The sequence below is a fragment of the Panthera leo genome, chromosome B2, assembly GCF_018350215.1.
Source record: "Panthera leo isolate Ple1 chromosome B2, P.leo_Ple1_pat1.1, whole genome shotgun sequence".
Lineage (NCBI taxonomy): Eukaryota > Metazoa > Chordata > Mammalia > Carnivora > Felidae > Panthera > Panthera leo.
Genome location: NC_056683.1, coordinates 40,715,064 through 40,734,958, shown reverse-complemented (window position 1 = coordinate 40,734,958; position 19,895 = coordinate 40,715,064). Strand labels below are relative to the sequence as shown.

At 45.5% G+C, this 19,895-nt stretch overlaps 3 protein-coding genes across 8 annotated transcripts in view; 1 reads left to right on the top strand and 2 right to left on the bottom strand.

Annotated features, from left to right (window-relative positions):
• Positions 1–213: 213 nt before the first annotated feature.
• On the top strand, positions 214–1,058 carry CB2H6orf226 (chromosome B2 C6orf226 homolog). The gene has a single exon (XM_042937297.1). It carries the CDS (start codon positions 224–226, stop codon positions 482–484), a length of 261 nt encoding a protein of 86 aa, XP_042793231.1. The 5' UTR covers positions 214–223; the 3' UTR covers positions 485–1,058.
• A 2,048-nt stretch (positions 1,059–3,106) lies between these two features.
• Positions 3,107–8,201, bottom strand: RPL7L1 (ribosomal protein L7 like 1). Of its 3 annotated transcripts, none has more exons than XM_042938795.1 (7): positions 7,942–8,201; positions 7,222–7,330; positions 6,384–6,547; positions 5,263–5,400; positions 4,364–4,473; positions 3,957–4,171; positions 3,107–3,520 (listed from the first exon to the last, which is right to left on the bottom strand). In XM_042938795.1, the coding sequence occupies exons 1-6, from the start codon at positions 7,953–7,955 to the stop codon at positions 3,963–3,965; spliced, it is 744 nt and encodes a 247-aa protein (XP_042794729.1). In that variant the 5' UTR covers positions 7,956–8,201; the 3' UTR covers positions 3,107–3,520; positions 3,957–3,962. The 3 variants fall into 3 exon arrangements, with proteins under 3 accessions (XP_042794729.1, XP_042794731.1, XP_042794730.1); XM_042938797.1 differs by having other exon boundaries at positions 3,957–4,066; XM_042938796.1 differs by having other exon boundaries at positions 6,384–6,544.
• A 5,160-nt stretch (positions 8,202–13,361) lies between these two features.
• BICRAL (BICRA like chromatin remodeling complex associated protein) overlaps positions 13,362–19,895 on the bottom strand; it is an 81,057-nt gene continuing 74,523 nt past the window's right edge. For all 4 annotated transcript variants that reach the window (XM_042938791.1, XM_042938790.1, XM_042938793.1 and 1 more), the window contains one exon: positions 13,362–17,691. In XM_042938791.1, the coding sequence (XP_042794725.1) occupies positions 16,928–17,691 (764 nt within the window). In that variant the 3' untranslated portion in view covers positions 13,362–16,927. The remainder of the gene's footprint in view (positions 17,692–19,895) is intronic.

Here is a 19,895-nt window from a genome sequence, read left to right as displayed (position 1 = left end):
GCAAGCTCTGTTGTGGGCTAAGGGTGTGTGTGTGTGTGTGCGCGCGCGTGTGTGTGTGTGTGTGCGCGCGCGCGCGCGTGCTCGAAGCGTTTCTGCGCGGAGCAGGTCGCAATTCTCAAGTGCTCCCCCCTTTCTGGGCCGGCTTGGTATGGTCTGCGAGCTCCTCTACATTTCCTCCGACGGTGGTTGCACCCACCTCACCCGGAAGTGCTTGCCCGCACGCATGTCAGGCTTGCGCCCCGGCATGGAGCAGCACAGCGGTCGGGTCTGCCCTGACCCGGGCCCGCCGCCCGCGGAGTCGGCCCCCGCCTCGGTGACCCTGGCGCAGCTCCTGCAGCTGGTCCAGGAGGGCCGGGAGCTCCCGGGCCTGGAGAGGCGCTGCATCACGGCGACCCACGGCGAACCCACGGCGCCCCGGCTCCCGCGGAGGCCCAAGCCCTGGGAGGCCTCGGGGTCGGCTGAGGCCCCCGCGCCGCCGCAGTAGCCCCAGGCACCCAGATCCTGTCGACCTTGTGTCCGGGTAGAAGAACGCCTGGAGGGGCCCGGCTCGGCGGAATCAACGACTGCGCCTTCCTGACGGCTTGTAGTGGGTTCCTGAGGCTCCTAGTCCTTTGCCTTTTAGACCTGGAGAGCGTGACTCTGTCCTGCATAAATTCGGACCTTGGATGCTGGCCACGGTTATCTTTTATGCATTCGCCCCCGACCTGTCTCAGCTGAACTTAAGCCTCCTGGGAGAGTCATTGGAGTTGTCTTGTATCCGAGTATTTCTGGACTAAGATCCTCATTTTAAAAATCCGGTTTCGGTCCTTACAGATGATTGAAACAGATTTCATACTTTTTACTCTCTGCGATGTATAGATGTGCCTTCATTTTTAAAATGCTACTGAGGACACACTAACGGGGGTCTGACCCACTGAGAATTTCGTTAGCAATGTAGGAAAACGTCAGTGTTTATCTCCCCGTTCAGCTAATTCTTGTGAGTTGGGCAAATGAACTTGGGATTCAAGATTCTTAGCCATTCTCCAGGTCAGCAGCTAATAAAAGGTTTAATGATTAAACTTGGCCCTGGAATGACTTCAAAGATACATTAGACCAACAAAATCGTAAAGCGTTAAAAGAAAAGCCAGTCAACAAAAAACTAGAACCTTTGGTTCTGGGAACCAATTGGGTCACTATAGAAGCTTAGAACAGAGGGAGAGCTCCTACAACTACTTTCTGAAGTCTCTAAGTAGGCGGGCCACGTGGCTTACTGCCCCTACTCTTGCTTACTGAAACTAAGGTTTTTGTTTTCCCTACACCTAGAACATATATATGGTGTATGTTGATAGTTTTGTATGTTGACAGCCATGAACAATTCACAATTAGCATACGCTATCTACAAATCGTACGACTAATTTTTCCCAGAAATGATAGTTCCACAACTTGTTCAGGGAATGGTCGATCATAGTGCACGATACAGCAGTACATTAATTTTTTGGTAAACGTTTATTTTTGAGAGAGACAGCGTGCGAGCGGGAGAGGGGCAGAGAGGGAGACACAGAATCCAAAGCAGGCTCTGGGCTCTGAGCTGTCAGCACAGACCCAGATGCAGGGCTCCAACTCACCAAGGGTGAGATGGTGACCTGAGCCAAAGTTGGATGGTTAATTGAGCCACCCAGGCACCCCAGCAGTACATTTTTTATAACTTATTTATATACATAGAATTCCAAGTTAATGGTTATTTTGCTTAACCTTTTGAACAACTGTGTGAGGCACACATGCTACATTTAGTTCCACTTTGCAGGCAAGAATGGAAATGTTTTTCTTGTATTTAGCTTTTTTTTTTCCTCCCAGAGAAAGGGGAGTGGGGTAGAGAGCATGGGAGAGGGGCAGATGGAGAATCTTAAGCAGTTTTCACACTCAGCATGGATCCTGAAGTGGGGCTCAATCCCATGACCCTGGAATCATGACCTAAGTAGAAATCAGGACACCCAGGTGCCCCCTTCCTGTATTTATTATAAAACGTACCTGCAGTAGAAACCCTGGGCATCCACATTCACAAGTGCTCTTTTCCCATGGCTTTTGATACGTCATCTTCAAGTAATTTGATTTCACAATTCTTTAAAATATAAGAGTAAGCTCTAACATCTACTCTTGGCAGGTTAACTCTTGAGCCAACCAACCTAATTAATTACCTCATAACCTGGCACATTTTAAGGCATTGTTCTAATTCAACCTCACAGCTATGTTTGAGGGCCCCATGAGCCAAAAGTGCAGCAAAGCTGATCATAACGGACCAGGGGACACAGTGGTTACACGTTTTCAAGTCTTAACCCATGCCTGGCACACTCACCAACTTCTCACATGGCAATCGAGGCAATGACGTGACAGGAACAGAGGAAGGCCCACCTAGGAGGGGGGCACTGATGATAAAACACAAGCAGGATCAGATTCCCTTTCTAGGTCTATGTCCCCAGGAGCCCTAGTGGTGGTCTATACATGGTTACCAGCAGGGTAGAGAGCAATACTTTTGGAGTCTAGACTATGCAAGGAGAGGGTTCAATAAAGGCTGCCTGGGGCCTAAAAGACCTAATAGTACTAATTTCATCCATGCCAAACCAAGAAAATCCCATCTTGAAGCCCAGCAGAAATAAATGGGGAGCATTTCCCTGAGGCAGATGGTACAGAGGGCTCCGGGATCCACCACTGTGATCCTAATAGGAAATACCCAATTGGCTCCAAGGGAAAAAGCTACCTTGGTAAGCTTTGGTCTTCCACAGGACATGGGACCAGAGGAGACGAACAAGGTCAGGGCCCAGGTGGTCAATCCAGATAGTGCAGGACTTCCTCACATAAGGTGCTTGGTCCCTAAGAGAAATCTATGAACATAAAAATTTCCAAGCAATAATTTGAGTGTACGTATTTTCCTGGGAAAAGGGTCTTCCCTTCTCATAGACCCAAGAAAAGGTTAAAATCCTGAGGTAGAGAAAAGGACTAAATCGACCGCAGGCTATGGTAAGGAAGCCACCAGATACACTTCAGGCCAGCCAAGTCTGAGAGCTCACAAAGCGGTCACTGAAAAGTCAGAACACAGACTCACAGCAGAGACAACTGAGAACCGTGTTTGTGCTCTTCTTTGTAACTATATTTTAAATTCCTTCCAAAACAAAGCCCCAAGAACCCCCAGGTTCAAGTATGGCCCTGAGCGTGGTCCACTGCTGTCTTGTATTCATGCTTGGATACTCATTTACTAACATCAAACCCCAGAATGGAAGATGTGACGTAGCAGGATTCTCTCTTCCATGGCATGAGTCCTCTGCTGACTTAAGGGGTGACAGTGCAGTCAACGTGGAAAACACACTGGAATTTTTTCTTGGAACTGGGCTGTGATGGGACGTGCCTGCCAGGAACGTCATCATCTTTTCCTTGACTCCCCCTCCTCTAGTTTCTGAAGGTATAGCAGAAAATATCTTCTTTGAAGATACTGATAACAATTCCAAAAGACAAAACACACCTCCAATGTGCTGTGCTTTCAGATATTCTGAGGAAGAAAAACATAACTTCATTAATAGAAATTTAATGACAGTTGGCACCTAAGATTAAGCAATTTCAAAAAATTAAGATACCTTCCACAAAATAGATGGTTTGTATCTTCAAATCCTTTCTGAAATTAGTTAATATTCTCTCCCCAATGCCAGGTAAATGACCACAGCAATACAGAAGATTTTTTTTGTTACTCAACATTTTCTAGCCTCTGATTGTTGGAATACACATGGGAATGCCCCATGTCCTAACCAGGCGTTCACTGTTTCAAGCATATTTCCATCTGTTAGACTTGTAGATACCAGTCTCCCCCTGCCCTCTGCCACTCAAACGCCAAAGTTACTCTCAGATACTGGTAAATGCAAAAAGAATTTTTAAGTGGCAAAGAATGGACCATCACATCAGCCCAAGGCCAGTTTTCAGCCCTGCCTCACCTGGGTTTAATTCAGCTGCCGAATGAGCTGATTGATGCGTTCGCCTCGATAGCCTGGTAAGCCCACCTCCTTGAGAAAGCCCACTCTATTCTTGGTAGCATGACGGGCCACTGAGAGATGGAAAGGACGTAAGAAGTCACAAATGGCCTGGAAATTCTTCCCCGGAAAAGCAATTTCATGAATGAGGTCTTCCAAGCAAATAACACCGTACTTCCCTGGGAAACATAAGGATACAGATTCCTTTATTCAACATTTCCCCAGTATATACTATGAGGCTGTTATATGCTCAGAGCTGGGCACTCTGGTAGGTTCTTGGGACTCCAAGAAAAACAGTACCTAAATCCCACATCAAGACCACCAGAGATCCTTGCTTTCTGCCCAACTGACCCCTAAGATGCAACACTCACCCAGATGCTCCTCAATCACTGTGTTGTCTGTCAAAGGGATGGTTTTATTCTTGACCTTGGCTTGTCCACGTTTCAAGATGAGTTCCCGGACAGACTTCAGATTTGGAAATCTATGTGAGGCAGAATAAAGTACAGCCTTATCAGCCCCTGGCACACTGCCCACACTGGTCACTCAGTCCTGTAGCCTGGCTGAGGAGGGATTCTCCTACTACCCCTTCTCCCCACCAAAAAGTGCAATCACGCTGCAGCTGGGATGCCTGCAAGCACACAAGCAAGGAAAAAACCAGAGTGGCCCTATGTAATTAAAAATTACAATTTATGGATAGAAATGTTGATTGTGCAAAAAAAAAAAAAAAAAAAAAAAATTACTTTCCGAGGCAAAAATAAAACAAACACTGGCTTACAATCCAGGACTTTGGCCTTATAGAATCCTCTACTCAAGATGGTTAAATCCAAGCGCTTGCTGGGTTTTAATGTTTGAAAGAAGACTACTCGAACTCATGACCCCAAGATCAAGAGTCACACGCTTTTCTGACTGAGCCTGCCAGGCGACCATGAAAGAACACACTACTCTTACACAAGCACTGCCCCCAGCTCTGCCCCAAGACTCCCAAGAATTAACTTCTCTTCTACCCATCTTACTCAGCCTTAGCTTACAAGCGAACAAGCCCTGCCATGGTACTTTTCTTGTCACGTCAGCAGCAGCACCACCTCCTGCTCTGTCTGCCCCATGTTCCAAAGTTCTATGGCTGGCAGCTGATTTCTGGGAACTGTGGTCACCACAAAATGTTTCTTCAACATAGCAACACGAGCCCTGGAGGATAACACTCGCATGCTAATGTTCTCATCAGGCTCACATACAATCTAATATGAATCCACACACACAAAACCTTACTCACCCCCAGGCCACATACGGTTCCACTATACGCAGCGTTTTTATGGTCTGGGGGGTCACTCTGAAAAAGACACCACTGAAAATCTTCTTCAGGCGAAGCCTTGCAATGGTCCTCTGCACCAGTGAACTCACCCCATTAATCCTGAAATGAATGACAGAGAAAGTCAGGTTCTATTCAGTTTTTGTCAGTCTGGCAAGGACCTATGAAATGACTGCCACTACAGGGCATCCAGAGAGCAAGACACAGACTGTGCCTCACAGGTGAGGTCAGAAGGTGGCAGCTATGTAAACAGGTCATTCTCACATGATGTGGGGCAATGCTATAGGAACAGAATGGGCCCTGATTTCGTGTGGGGTGTGTATGAGTTGAGTGTGGAGGGCTGTGCATGTTAAGCAAAGGAAGCTGGACTCTGCGGGCAGTAAAAGCACGAAAAGATTTTAGGTACAAGGGACACAATCAACTTTCTGATTGACCACCACTGAGGAGAGCATATCAGATGGATCTGAAACCATGATACCAGAGGCAGGGAAACCCAGTTAGCTAATACAATGGTCCAGGAGAGATTATGGGAAATGGTAGGGAGGTTAATAAAGAGGGCTCAAAGATATTTAAAGCCCACAGGTTTCTGGTTTGGATGAGTGGGTAGGGGAAACAGGAAGAGGCAGTTGTACATGCAGACAGACTGGGTAAAGTCCGCCTCAATGAGGAAAAAGCTTAATGAGCTCTCCCCAGCACTGAATACGCTCCATCCACTTGACCTTGGTTAAGTTCCTAGAAGGATGCCTTGATTCCCACAGTTCAGGACTTTCTGCATCTATGCCTGGAAAGCCTTCCCCAACACTCGTGAATTCCTCCCACGTCTGCAGGTCTCAGCTTCAAGTTCCTGCTTTAGAGGGTCCACAACTAGTACTGCCCTTGCAGCAGCTGACCCTCATCGCACTTGGTATATTTTCATGTGGATTTGCTCAGATCAGTCTCCTTAACCTTAAAGAGAAAAACCCCAAGTTCCTAGCACAACTTGTCTTAGTGGCTTAAAGCCTATTATAAATCTCATCTCCCTAGAAAGGGGCCTAAAGCTGAACCAGTAGTTTGCCCCAGCCTACGGAATCTGGTAAGTTCCTCACCTTTGGATGCGTACAACAAAGGCCAAGGAATGTTTATCCGGCACTTCCAAACCGTGAGGTTTCACTTCTAGTCGTCTGAGGCGCACCCTGTCGCGTTGCTGCCGCCAGGAATCATGTAGGAACCATTCCAGTCGCTTAAACTTGACCTCTTTTCCTTTCTTCTGCTACAGAAAAGGCAGACCACCATCACCATTCTGTGCCTCTAGTTTTACTTCCACAACAGTGATTCATTGGTCACTATCCATAGACTGTATTTCCCACTATGTTCCGCAAAAAGAAGCAAACAAACATCTTCTATTCTAGATAAGGCAAAAACGAGATACCCAAGGAGTTTTGAAAACTCAGAAACTACAAAAAAAAAAAAAGTCTCTGATAAATAAACAAGTTAGTTTACATGCTATTAGCCAACGTTACCAACAAACATTTATGGAACCTAACACTGTGTTAAGGATCATAAAGTACAGAATAAGCATGAGCTTGTTTCATCTTCCAGACTCCAAAATAAGTATCTTCTCAAAACGTTTAGCAAGTAGCAAAAATTATTTGGCACATTACAAAAAAAAAGTTTTCTTCCAAGTAAAAAGAATGTTTGGTTTTTCAAATCACTTGGTGTGAACCCAAATAGTACAACGTCTCCTCCACTTTTCCTTAACAAACTACTCAAACATTTTATCCGCAGAAAATTAGAAATATTTGTTAAATGAAGACATGAACTGTATACCTGCTGTAATAGAATCAACGGGGAAAGGGACTGTCCATACCAAATCTAGTTCAACGCATGCTAGATATAACTCACCAAATACATTCTAATTCCCTTCTCTTGGTGCCCCATCATTACCTCCTTCTTGTCCAAAAGTGCCTGCTTCGCTTGAGTGGCTTTAAGGGCCTGATACGCCTTCCTCTTTTTCAGGAGATTTTCTGGAACCAAAGGAATCTTTTTTCTTTGCCTGATACGGAAAATTGCAATCAGAGATAATGTTTAAAGAACAAATTTTCAATGAGCTTCTAAACCATCTCTTGGGCTTCGAGAAACATTACTCTCTTCAAATTCCGAAAGACAGACTTCCCTGAAAACTGTGGTGTCTGACCCCAGTCCTCAAAACGGACCCCTTAACATTCACTCTTTTCTAAGCAGTAAGAAGTCATGAACCCCTTGGCCACTAGTCCTCCTCTGCCTCCATGAAGCTTTTACTGTCACAGCCTTTTAAAGACACTAACAGCTACATGCTCCTAGTAAAACTCCGTGGGGCTGGGGTGGGTACAGACCTATCTGCAGGGGCGATACTCAAGTCAAGCTGGGTGAACCGAAGACTAGCACTCTCCAGCCTGCCCCCCAAGGTTAGTAACCCGAATTTGACGGCGGCTTCCCTCCACCTGAGCGGCAGGCCGAATCCTACGGCTCCTTGCTCTTCACCCCACTCTCTGTAATCTGGAGTCTTTTCTATTCTCTTCCTTCAATCCACAAGTATCCTTATTTTCCGCCACTGAAGAACAAACACCGTGGATGGCACCGGATGCTCAAGACCCCACTGGAGAGACTCAAACCTCAAACACTCACTCTTGCTCCGCCATGTTTCCAAAGCTGTGGCTACCGGCTACTGCTCATGCGCAGCCCCACCACGTGGGAAAGAAAGGACCGCTCTATGTGTACTTGACCATAGAGATGTGTCTTCTAGCTCAAGGTTTATAACACGGGTAGTCCTGCCAGTTAGCTGCAGTGAACCGCTGAGGTCTCGCTAACACAGATTCCTTGCCGAAAATTACACAAAGCTTCCTTCGCACTGCTTTCGAGCACTCTAGAGTCCGTGTCATCTTCGAAATCCCCCCCCCCCCGCCCCACTTCCTTTACGCTAATGCCGTTGGCTGGGCTGTAAATAAACACTTCCCACTTCCTACGACTTCCGGTGTGGAGGGCGCGCCTCTCCTTCCGCTTCCCCTCGGCTGCGCGTGTGCGGGAAGGGAGACCGTCTGGCGGGAGAGGCTTTTTGCTTTATGGCGAGAGCTGGGGCCCCTGTGACTTTGATTCTCACGTGTGGGTGGAGGTGTTTGTGGACGATTTCGGATGGTAAGGAGTGCAGCTTCCGTTCTGTCAGCCTGGCTCCGTCAGCAGGACCCAGAGCAAGTTATTTAACCCCTCTGTACAGTGGTTTGCTTTACCCATAAAGTGGACCTACGCGATAGCGTTGCGAGGATTATGTGAAATGTTCCATGTAAAGCGCTTAGCACAGTGTCTGAGTGTAGGACACGCAGCAGGAGACACTAGGTTAGTTATCAGTGCTGGATCGAAAACTAGAAATTCCTCTTTGTCATGTCAGAATCTTCCCTGGCACAGCTCTCACCATCTGGAATTTGCTTCCTTTTTTCCTGGTCTTCATGAAACAAAAATAATCGACGTCCTGTATTCTGGAAACCTCTAGTGCAGTGCCTCCAGCACTAATATGCATAGTAGTCACCTGGTGGTCTTGTTAAAATGCAGATTAAAAAAAAATTTTTTTTAATGTTTATTTGGCGGGGTTGGGGGGGCACAGAGAGACAGAGAAGGAGACAGAATCCGAAGCAGGCTCCAGGCTCTGAGCTGTCAGCACAGCGCCTGACTTGGGGCTCAAACCCACAAACCCTGAGAACATGAACAGAGCGAAGTCTGATGCTTAACAGACTGAGCCACCCAGGCGCCCCTAAAATGCAGATTTTAAATTCAGTTTGTGGGGGAGGGGGGAATGGATATTCACTTTTTTAACATGCTTCAAAGTGATGTCATCCTTCAGGTCTATGGATTGCACTTTAGCAAGACTCTTGTCTCTTTCCTTTTTTCTAAATTCCTTCATCCCGTTATTATATTTTTAACATTTCTTCATGATACTAGGAGGGCAGGGACCATGGCTGCCTTGCTCATGGCGGTTCCTAAAGGTCTAGCGTAGGTTTCTCAATCTCGGCACTACTGGCTTTTGGGGCCAGATCATTCTCTATCATGGTGGACTTTGTGGGACGTTTAGCAGCATCCCCCTCCATGCCAGTAGTACCTCTGCCCCAGATGTGACAAACAAAAATGTCTTCAGGCATTGCCACATGTTTAGTACAGTATATATATTTATCCCAGCATCATTATTTGACCCTCGGCACTTACAGGCATCACCGCAGACTTTATCCTGTACTGTTTGGCTTATTGTGTCCCTAATTAGATTGGGTGCTCTGAAGGCAGGGAATTTATCTCATACTTCTCCATCTGCTACAGCTCCTGTCACAATAGTGGGCACCTGCAGGTGCTTTTTAGCTAACCTCAAAGCATCATATTGGTACGTGCTCTGTAACTAATCCAACCAGAGAGAGAGTGCCATACACAGAGCTCATTACCTGATGAATAAATGTCGAAGGACAACATAGTCTTTGGAATCAAAGACTGGTGTGAGACTCCTCACTAACATAGCACTTCACACGTGTCTTACTTTGTAAAAAGGCAAAAACAAGGGTCACCAAAGTGTAAAACGTTTATTAGATAGTAATCAAAGAACAAAAATAGGTCAATATTTTGTAACTGTATCTATCTACAAATAAAAGGTAGGTCCTCTGGTACTGAGGGTAGTAGGAGAGAAGGAAATTTCAGGGCTATTAACAGTGGCTGAAAGAGACTTGGAGGCCACAATTCAGGATAGGTTTTCCGAAGCCAGCAGATGGCGCTAAGAGAGTACTTATTCTCAGTGCCAAAGCCATCATTCCACAAGATGCAGAGGAAAAGTGATAGAGGCCTCCTCAATCCAAAATTATTCACTAACTGAATACATGTTTACTGAGCATTGACTCAGCGTGAGGCAAGATACAAGACTTTTTATTTCAAAGTGAGGATATCGAATGAGAATGGGGAATGGCCTGTTGTCATAGGCCCCTTTTGGGAATGATTAAGACTATGCAACTATACGCAATGAGGTAGGTTTTCATGTCCTGAAATCTTAATGGTGTTTTTCTTCTTTGTTGACCTGCTGATGACCATTTCCATTTCCTAACAGCATCCCATTTCTCTTGTGGACTGGTCTCTACTTCATCGTGTACAATCGTGGAGTAGGGTAGGGTATCAAATCTAAAGGTTTGTCCTCCCAATACATAAGTTGAAGGGGTGTCTCTGAAAGATCTTTTAAACTCCTTCCATCTCCCTAGTGGGAGGGGGCATGAGACACTAAACTCTGGGTTTTGAATCTTGAGCAGAGTGATAATGGAAGAAACATAGGAGGTTTGGGGCAAGACTTTAAGGATTTCCACCTACTAAGATCTGGAGTTTCCTTGTTCCTGTCTTTCTCAAGCCTAATGGTTCTTCAGTCTTTTCTTCAATCTTTGTCTTTCCTGGGGTGCCTGGGCGGCTCAGTTGGTTAAGCACCCAACTCTTGATTTCAGCTCAGGTCATGATTTCATGGTTCGTGGGATTCAGCCCCGCTGTCAGTGCAGAGCCTGCTTGGGATTTTCTCTCTTCTTTTCTCTCTGCCCTTTACCCTTGCACGTGCCCTTTGTCACTCTCTCTCAAAAGAGACTGGGTGGGTGACTGGGTGGCTCAGTGGGTTGGGTGTCCGACTTCAGCTCAGGTCATGATCTCACGGTTCGTGAATTTGAGCCCCACATTGGGCTCTGTGCTGACGGCTCCGAGCCTGGAGCCTGCTTCGGATTCTGTGTCTCCCTCTCTCTGTGCCCCTCCTCCGCTCACACTCTATCTCACTCTTTCTCAAAAATAAACATTAAAAAAAAAAAAAAAAAGTCCTTTCAGGGCAAACCTTTGCTGGCTCTCTGAATTGACTCCAGGGTTCTTTTCCCAGCATATTCCACAATAGGTTACTTTTGTATTGTCTGCACTCTGGGATTATTTGGACAGTTGAGGGACAGTTATGAGACTTCAGGAAGTTGACTTTTGTTCCGTTTCCAGCTTTCCTTGTTGCTTCCTCAGAGAGTGACATGAGGTTACCAGGACACAGGTGAGAAAGAGATCAGATGAGCCTGGAGTTGGGGAAGACAACGTGGCCAACAGATTTTGATCCTGATGAAAAACAAGCATAAGGAAGCAAAAGTGTGAAGGAAAAAGGAGAGAACATGTGAAGGCCAGCAGCCTTTGAGGGTCCAGGATAGACACAGGCAAGCTAGAGTAGGAAGTACATAGTGTGCAGGAGGGTAAGACCAAAAACAAAACAGAAAAACCGAACCTTTTCTGAATTATTTCAGGGTCAGTGGCTCTTAGCTTCTCCCACCTTCCATACTTCTTCAGTAACACCTCATTTTACACCTCAGGAAGTAGAGGACCAGGACAAATCTGCCCAGTTCATAGGCAAGGAAGTTGAGGCTGAAAGTTGCACTAAGAGATCTAATTATGTGTTAGACGAGGTACTAGAACCCATTTCTAGATTCTGCTGCCCAAAGCACTTTCTGCCCACTCTGTGGTGCTTTCTCAGACCTTCACACAAGTGATTTTTTTCCGAGGATCTTCATGCCTTTGCAAGTGTTTTCAAAGGCTAGGCTCCAGCATATGCCCGTGAGAAATGCGGATTAGGGTTTATAATGGCCTTTCATGGGCAGCAACATAGACACAGACGATTCATATTACAGAATCCGCTTTATACTTATGACAATGCTCCTGATTTCTCCATAATATTTAACCCTATAATTACAAAATGCCTTTATCTTCATTCCCGCACAAAGTATCACACCTTTTTCTCAAATGTAACTAAGGATGAACTAAGAAGCAGGGCACTGGAATACAGACCGCAACTTTACCAAAGTGGTAGGTCGGGAAGAATTTTAGCCCCGGTTTCTTCTCTCCTGAACTCCAGTCACTTCACAAATGTAATGCAATTATTTGTGTGCTTGTTTCCTGTCTAGACTGTGAGCTCTTTGAGAGTAGAGGTCATACCTGAATTATCCATCTAGCCTGGTGCCTGTAAACTGCTCAAAAAATGTATGGTGGCAAATGCTGTCCACCTTCAGCTGGGTACCCAGGAGCCCTCACTCTGTCTCCGAGAGCATAGAGGCAAGGCTGAAGCAGAGTCAGAGCCCGGACCCAGGGCCTAGCCCCTTGAGGACAGCACAGCCAGAGTGTTGTTTGAGCGATCTGTTTCAGTGCCCCCAGATTGTTTTCTTCCTTTTCTTTTTGCCCCCAATAATCCACTGGCCCCTTTCCTGGAACACAGCCCCCCGCCCCCCATACACAGGACCGAGGGCTTTAACCATCGTTAGAGAAGATGCCTGGTCTTTCCTCCGGGCAAGCCCCTGGGGAACAGAGTCTGATCCAAACCAAGCAGCCAGATCATCTTTCCTTCTTCATTCATGGGACACTCCCATTGCAAATGGTCTGAAGAGGGGAAAGAACATCATGTTGGGCACACATTTGTCCTTAGCAAGAGAATCTTGGCATCAGAGCAACAGTGCGTAAAAGACATGAAGGGATCCATCCAGTGATGCAATTATTCTAGCAGTAATTATTCTTACTACGTCCTGCTTCTATGTGGATTACTGCAGAATCTTGATTTTCTGACTGCTGCTTTAGGGGTGGGGGTGGGAGTGCGGGTGGGGCACAATTCAACCATAAGGGATCCTAGGCCCCAAAGAAAAATTTAAGGAGTCTTATACCTTCACCCCAGAAATACATTTCACCCTATGGTAGTTTCTCTAACAATTTGGGTAGCATCCCTCTTGTGAGGGCAAGAACTCAGAAGCGCCTCAGAATTTACAGTTCAGGTTACAGAGGTATTTCTCAGTGTAGTTTGGTCAAATGTGTGCGAAGAGAAACACGTTAAGTCTGAAACATTAAAAAAAAAAAAGTTGGCGCTTGGGTGGCTCAGTTAAGCGTCCGACTTCGGCTCAGGTCATGATCTCCTAGTTTGTGGGTTCCAGCCCCATGTCGGGCCCTGTGCTGACAGCTCAGAGCCTGGAGCCTGCTTTAGATTCTGTGTCTTCCTCTCTCTCTCTGCTCCTCCCCTGCTCATGCTCTGTCTCTGTCTCCAAAATAAATAAATATGTGAAAAATTTTAAGAAACATGTTAATTCTGGAGTAAGTCTTGTGTAAAACAGTTTTCTGTACCTATGCCTTAGCCTTCTTGTCCTTAACTGAAACAAAATAAAGTGATTGAAGAAACCTTCTGCAGATTGAGGCTCATTTATCTAACTTCTCAAATGGCCCCATTTTTACTTCCTTCCTAAAGGACCCACGTGACATCCTTAAGGACCCACGTGACAAGAGTAGGGCTGGAGGCCCGACAAGTACATGACAACTTTCTCACTGACCAACTCTGTTGAATCTGGAACTGTTTGGAAAGGCCGGTCAATGAAAACCCTATCCCCTCACTAGTTAGGCTCCTGTTTGGGAACAGTAAATCTATTTCAGTAGAACTCCTACTGAACGCTTACTTACCTTTTCTTCTGGGAAAAGAGCCATTCCTATTTGCAAAATCAAGACAATCACAGTTGCGCGTTTTCCCAAATCTTTGGCTGTATTGCAATGGTTGTTTCATTTTGTAATCTCCAACTAAACATTTCCTAACCATGGATTAACAATATAGTTACTGACTGGTTTCTTTTAACAGTATTTATCCAACATAACAAAATAAACTGCGATTTGTTATACTTTTTTTTACAAAACATTTTATAAATATTTTTACAAAATGTATACAAAGCAATTTCAAGTGAGACATACTATACAAATGAAGGTATTTAAGCAAATAAAGCCCACACCACACTGACAGTGAGTGACGCATCCTCTATAAGTCAAGTCAGTCTGTAAGGCCTCCCTAATCTAACAAAATCTACTAAATTCTTCAGAGCTAAAATAGTTCTTCTTCGTAATTGCCAGTTTAAAATTTGCTTTATCTTTAGGCAGTACTTAAGGACACAGAAAATCAAATGCTTAATAACAAATGCACACTTTTCCACAACAGAAAAAAAAAAAAAAAAAAAAAGAAGATGATTTTTGTTACTGAGTACAAGTAGTTCTAAAAAATTAACCTTGACTAATGAACCTGAACAACTCAAAGCTGGCCGTCCGAGGCGGAGCCCTCTGGCCCTTAGCCAGAGGGGGCTCCACATGCGAGTTATGACCCATGTGCGCAAAACCTAATCACAGGAGTAAAATACATTTCGTAATCTTCATTTGTCATTATCTAGAATCTTTCCTCCATAGAAAGTAAACTTACATACAAGGACACAAAAATTTACAAGTTTCATTTTGGTAAATTAGGCTCTCCATTTGCTAGACAAGTGTTAGGGCTCAAAAGACCCTTTGAGATGGTACATAGAAAGGCTGGGATTGGGGTAGCAGGACAGGATGGGGAAGAAAGGGAGGTGATGAATGTACATGAAGCTTATCTTTTAAGAATTCCACTGATTGGCAATAATTAACGTAACTCATCAGTAGCCTACGTGAAGGCTTCCGGGTAGAAAGTTCCACCATGAGAAGAATTCGATTAGGAGGGACCATCTTTAAGTCTTGCTAGGAATGAGGGGACCATGAGTCCTAAGAGAAGAAGAGCCTATAAAATCATGGGGTTCAGGGCAGGGTGTTACCCCAGGGCGGCCCAAACAGAAAGTTCCAACTGGCAATACCAACTTATCCTTCTAATATGTTACAATACAGGAAAAAAGGGGAAATCTGCAATTTGGACGTTGGCACAAATAAGGAAAAAATGGGAACCCTAAAATGGCCCAGATTTTCCAAGTTCTATTGGCCGGCGGGTGGGGGTGGGGAGAAGGAACTTCGCTTTTATGAAGGCTGGCTGGCTGAGAGAGGTTTCTTTGAGTGCAGGGACAGAGGGGCAGGGAGAGAGTCTGGGTCTTCCGTTGCCGTGTTTTCCAATAATCAGAAGCCTTCCTTTCCAACGCAGGCCAATCTGGAAAAGAAGCGCCCAACATGATGACAATGGGGGTCATCCCCTTTCTGGCAACAGCCAGAAACAGGTGCTGGCAATGCGTCAGAGTGGAGACCAGTGGGTGCAACCCCTCAAGCCAGAGAGATCAACAGGATAAATGAGAGAGTGCGTGCACATGGGAGGAAGAATGGGTGGGTCCACACTGTCACCAGAATGACCTGATCTCAAAGATACATGCACGCGCACGTGGGGCAGAGTGCATACGAAATACCGTTATGTCGCTTTCCCAATGACAGGAGAGAAGGGCTGGTTACAATGACACTGGGAATGAAGGTAACAGCCGAGATGGGATGAACTGGGGCACGAACACAAGGAAGGAAAACGGGGAAAGCTCCCTGAAAAGAAATATAAATAAATAAAGCAATAAGTCATGTTCACTAATAGGAACACGGGCCACACACAGACCGTGACAGGGCGTGTCCTTTGGCTCTCAAGTGGGAATCCCGTGTCTCAGCTCTTTTCTTTCAGTGGGGGGCTGGCTGGTAACTTTGGTTTGTCTGTGTTTTGGTAATGATTGCTGCCGGGGGGTGACTACTGTTCTCAGACAAGAAGCATAAACAAGGCCAAAGTCCCCTTAGAGTTTAAACTGAAGTATTACAACACAGTTTTCAAATGAAAGTGCTTTGGACGCTTGGCTATTTGTGGGAGAGGGTGCGGAGAGGTTAAATGAAAGGAAACCCAGCAACAAAAACGTACAGCATACGTTGACTATATCCAATTACAAAATGCAAAACGCTTGTTTTTTTTCTCAATAGTTAACATATATATGCTTTTACATATATACATAGTATACTCCTCAAGGCTCTCTCCCGGCCTCCCCTGTACACTGTGCCACTTAACTGGTTTCCATTTTCCTTTATTTCAGCCTGGTGAAAATTTTCTCAAGTCGTGCCGTTGCAACTAAGAACAGAGCATTCCCTAGATGAAACTCAACACGCGTATGCCGAAAAGCATGAGGTTTTGCTCCAGGAGCATCGGAAAAGCGCTCAGACGATGAACAAGGAAGCCCTGCGAATGCCCTGCTTGTGTGCTGGCTGCTTCCTCGGGGCTGTGGGGTCCCTGGCAGAGCAGCCGGCAACTTACTGCTCAGAGGTGGCCCGGGGCGGGGCGCGGGGGTGGGGTGGGGGGGACAACCATGCGGTCTCCCCTCCAACAACAACAACAAACCCAAAACAACGAAATTTGGAGATGCAGTGGGACATTCTTTCACAAAGTAGCTTCTATCAGTCCTGTTTGATTTTCTTTAATAAGTCTGTTCTTTTCAAATGACTTAATGATTGTCAGAATTTTACCGAGGGCCAAGTGTACTGTGATCTCAGTGAGTTATGGTGTTTTTTTAAAAAAAAAAAAAATAGTAATAAAACAAGTAAACAAACACGCAAAGAAAATGACTATAAGCACTTTCGTAACACTTGAAATGTGTAGGGCCTATCAGACTGCTTTCTAACAAGGATTAATTTCACGAAAGGATCTCCCTGTAACCACCACGAGTATTGCTCTTAAACAAAGAATGGGATTGAAGATCAGAAAGAATAACCTGTGATGAAAGGTCAAGCAGGCTGGAGACAGGAGAACACTTCCATTTGCTTTTGCCAGGAAAGAATGTAACTTGTCCGGGGCGGGGTGTAGGGGCGGGGTGGGGGAGGGCTGCTGCTATTAACACTCTAAGATACTATTTACAGCTGCTTCTAAAATGGAGTCGGTTTCTACAATGCCTTCACTGTGGTCCGGGATGAACTTTTCCAGGCAGTTTTCCTGCGAAGCCATTGGAGAAAAGTTGGGGAAATCTAACTCAACAGAGCCGCTAACCGTGGGGTCACTCTGGGGCTGCCGCCCAGCCTTTTTGAGTTCCAAGATGTTCTTAAATGTTGTTTCTAAACTCTTAGTGAGCTGGAGGTCTGGCTGGGGCTCACCCGACCCTTTCATGATGTCTGTGTGTAAAACTTCATTCTTTGGAGAATTCCTCAGAGTTTTGTCCTGGAAGGAATTGTTACACGTCATCTCCAAGTGAGAATCTACTAGGATGCTTGAGAGTTTGCTCTCAGTACCGTGATCTGGTCTGGATGAGGTTTTCCGGTGCCCTTCGGGGCCGGGAGAGCACTCGCTGGCCTTCGTGGACTCTCTCCGGCTTGTTTTCTCTTCGGATGCACTCCGGTACTGTGCTAAGCCCACTTTGTCGAATTTCAGTGCTCTGCCGAGGCATTCAGTTTTTTTAGAAACGTTTCCTTCTGCGGAGACCACGATGTGATTAGGCACTAGATGAAACTGGTCATGATTCGTCGGTTCTCGGCTTTGGGCCTTGGCTGTCAGGTGCAGAGAGCTGGGCGCTTTACTGCCATGCTGGTCACTCCGGCCAAACTGTGTCTCATGAGCAGCTTTATCAGGTTTGAAGGAACAACAGAAATCAGCCTGAAAACCCTCTGGGAATGGGAGCAAAAAGAACACTAATGAGTGAATGAGATAGGAAGAACTATATGGCAGACCCCCAGTGGGTCAAGTGCAAATCCAGCCGAGCCCAGCAAACCAGTCTTTCGTGTCCAGGAACACGCAGAAGCACCGCACTTGAGGGGGCTTCCTGTGAAAGTAACCATGGCTTCCAGACAAGAAGCTTAAACCTCTTTGAAAAAGTAGCTGCTTGGTGGGTGACAAATGGGAAAACCAAACAGGCAAAACCTCCACTTTGTCTTGATATCTTAGTGTTCTCTCTCTCTCTCTCTCTCTCTTTTTAAAGTTTATTTACTTACGTATGTAAGTAATCTCTATACCCAACTTGGGGCTCAAACTCACAACCCCAAGATCAAGAGTGTTCTGATCCAGCCAGGCACCCCTCTTCGTGTTATCTTTAGCTAGTTTTTAAATTACTGCTCTGAAATAGTCTGAAAACAGAAATTAGATGCTAATATCAGCTTGGTTTCTCCCCTGGAGCAGAGGGCTGTGGAATGAGGCTTTAGGGCAGGGTGGGAGTAGATACAACTACTTCTGTCTTTGGCTGATGGCATTTCGGTCCCTATAGACACATGTAAGGGGACCTGGAGTTATAGCTGCACTTTGCCAGGACCACAAAACAAATGGTCAACACGATTCCAAAATGACGCCTGCTTGGAAGGACAATGGTGTATGGAAGAACCGGGTCTATGAGTGAGCACTGGACTGTGCCAGCCTTGAAGAGCCCAGGATGACAAGAGAAATTTATGAGGATTTAGGAGGTTGAGGGCACGGAAGCAGACTGCTGTTACAGAAGAGGAGAAAAAGTGAAATAGGGCTTTAATGACATCTGTAGAAACAAAATGTGAATTTCTTCATCAAATCAAAAAATATGAGATGTAGGGGATACAGCCTTGAAATGTACAAAGAAGACTCCAGGGGTGCCTGGTGGCTCACCTGATGGAGTGTCCAACTTTGATTTTGGCTCAGGTCATGATCCTAGGGTTGTGGGATTGAGCCCCGTGCTGTGTGTGAAGCCTGCTTAAGATTCTCTCTTTCTCTCCCTCTTCCCCTCTCCCCTGCTTGCACTCTCTCTCTCTAAAAAAGTTTTAAAATAATATTTAAAAGGAAGACTCCAGGGGCGCCTGGGTGGCTCAGTCGGTTAAGCATTGACTTTGGCTCAGGTCATGATCTCACAGTTTATGAGTTCGAGCCCTACATCGGGCTCTGTGCTGACAGCTCAGAGCCTGGAGCCTGCTTCGGATTCTGTGTCTCCCTCTCTCTCTGCCCCTCCCCTGCTTGTGCTCTGTCTCTTTCTCTCTCTCTCAAAAATAAATAAACATTAAAAAATAAATAAATAAATAAAGAAGACTCCATCCGACAAACACTGGCTGTGCAGGCACAATACAGAGGGGGGTGAAGGTGACACGCAGGTCTGGGGGGCGGTGACGAAGTAGGAAGATTTATCCATAAGCCCAACTCATCAAAAGGCAATAGGAGATTTCAAGTTCTAAGAAAAAGAGATAGAATTATATCCTACATCATTCTTTTCCTTTTTGGAAAGATTTGAGGATTCTCCTAAGTACACAGCATTTCTTTCAGACGCTCCCTTCAGACTGAGTGTAAGGATCATTTATTCTCTTTAGAAATTTCATGAGCCATGTCAGACACAAGGCAGAACCTTTAACAAGTGGAAAAGAAGTTAGAGGAATGGAAATAAAGCCACTGGAAAATAATAGTCCAACAGTAGGGGAATGGAGTAGCTACATTCTCAAATTAAAGTTACAAAAAATTTATTAGATATTATTTTGAAGACTCTAGCAAATGATAAGGACTTCAGATATGTTAAATGGAAGCCAATTAGAATAACAAAATCATATTTAGCATATGACATATGGTTATAACTATACATAAATGAGGCATGCAAATAGGAACCGGAGCTGGAAGGAAACTTGGAGAAATAAATACTTTTCTTCTATAGGATGGTGCAAGTATGGGTAAAATTTATATTCCATGAACTGTGATAATGATATTTGATTTAAAACATTTCAGGAGCGCCTGGGTGGCTCAGTTGGTTGGGCGTCCGACTTCGGTTCAGGTCACCATCTCACAGTTCATGGGTTTGGGCCCCGCGTCAGGCTCTGTGCTGACAGCTCAGAGCCTGGAGCCTGCTTCGGATTCTGTGTCTCCCTCTCTCTCT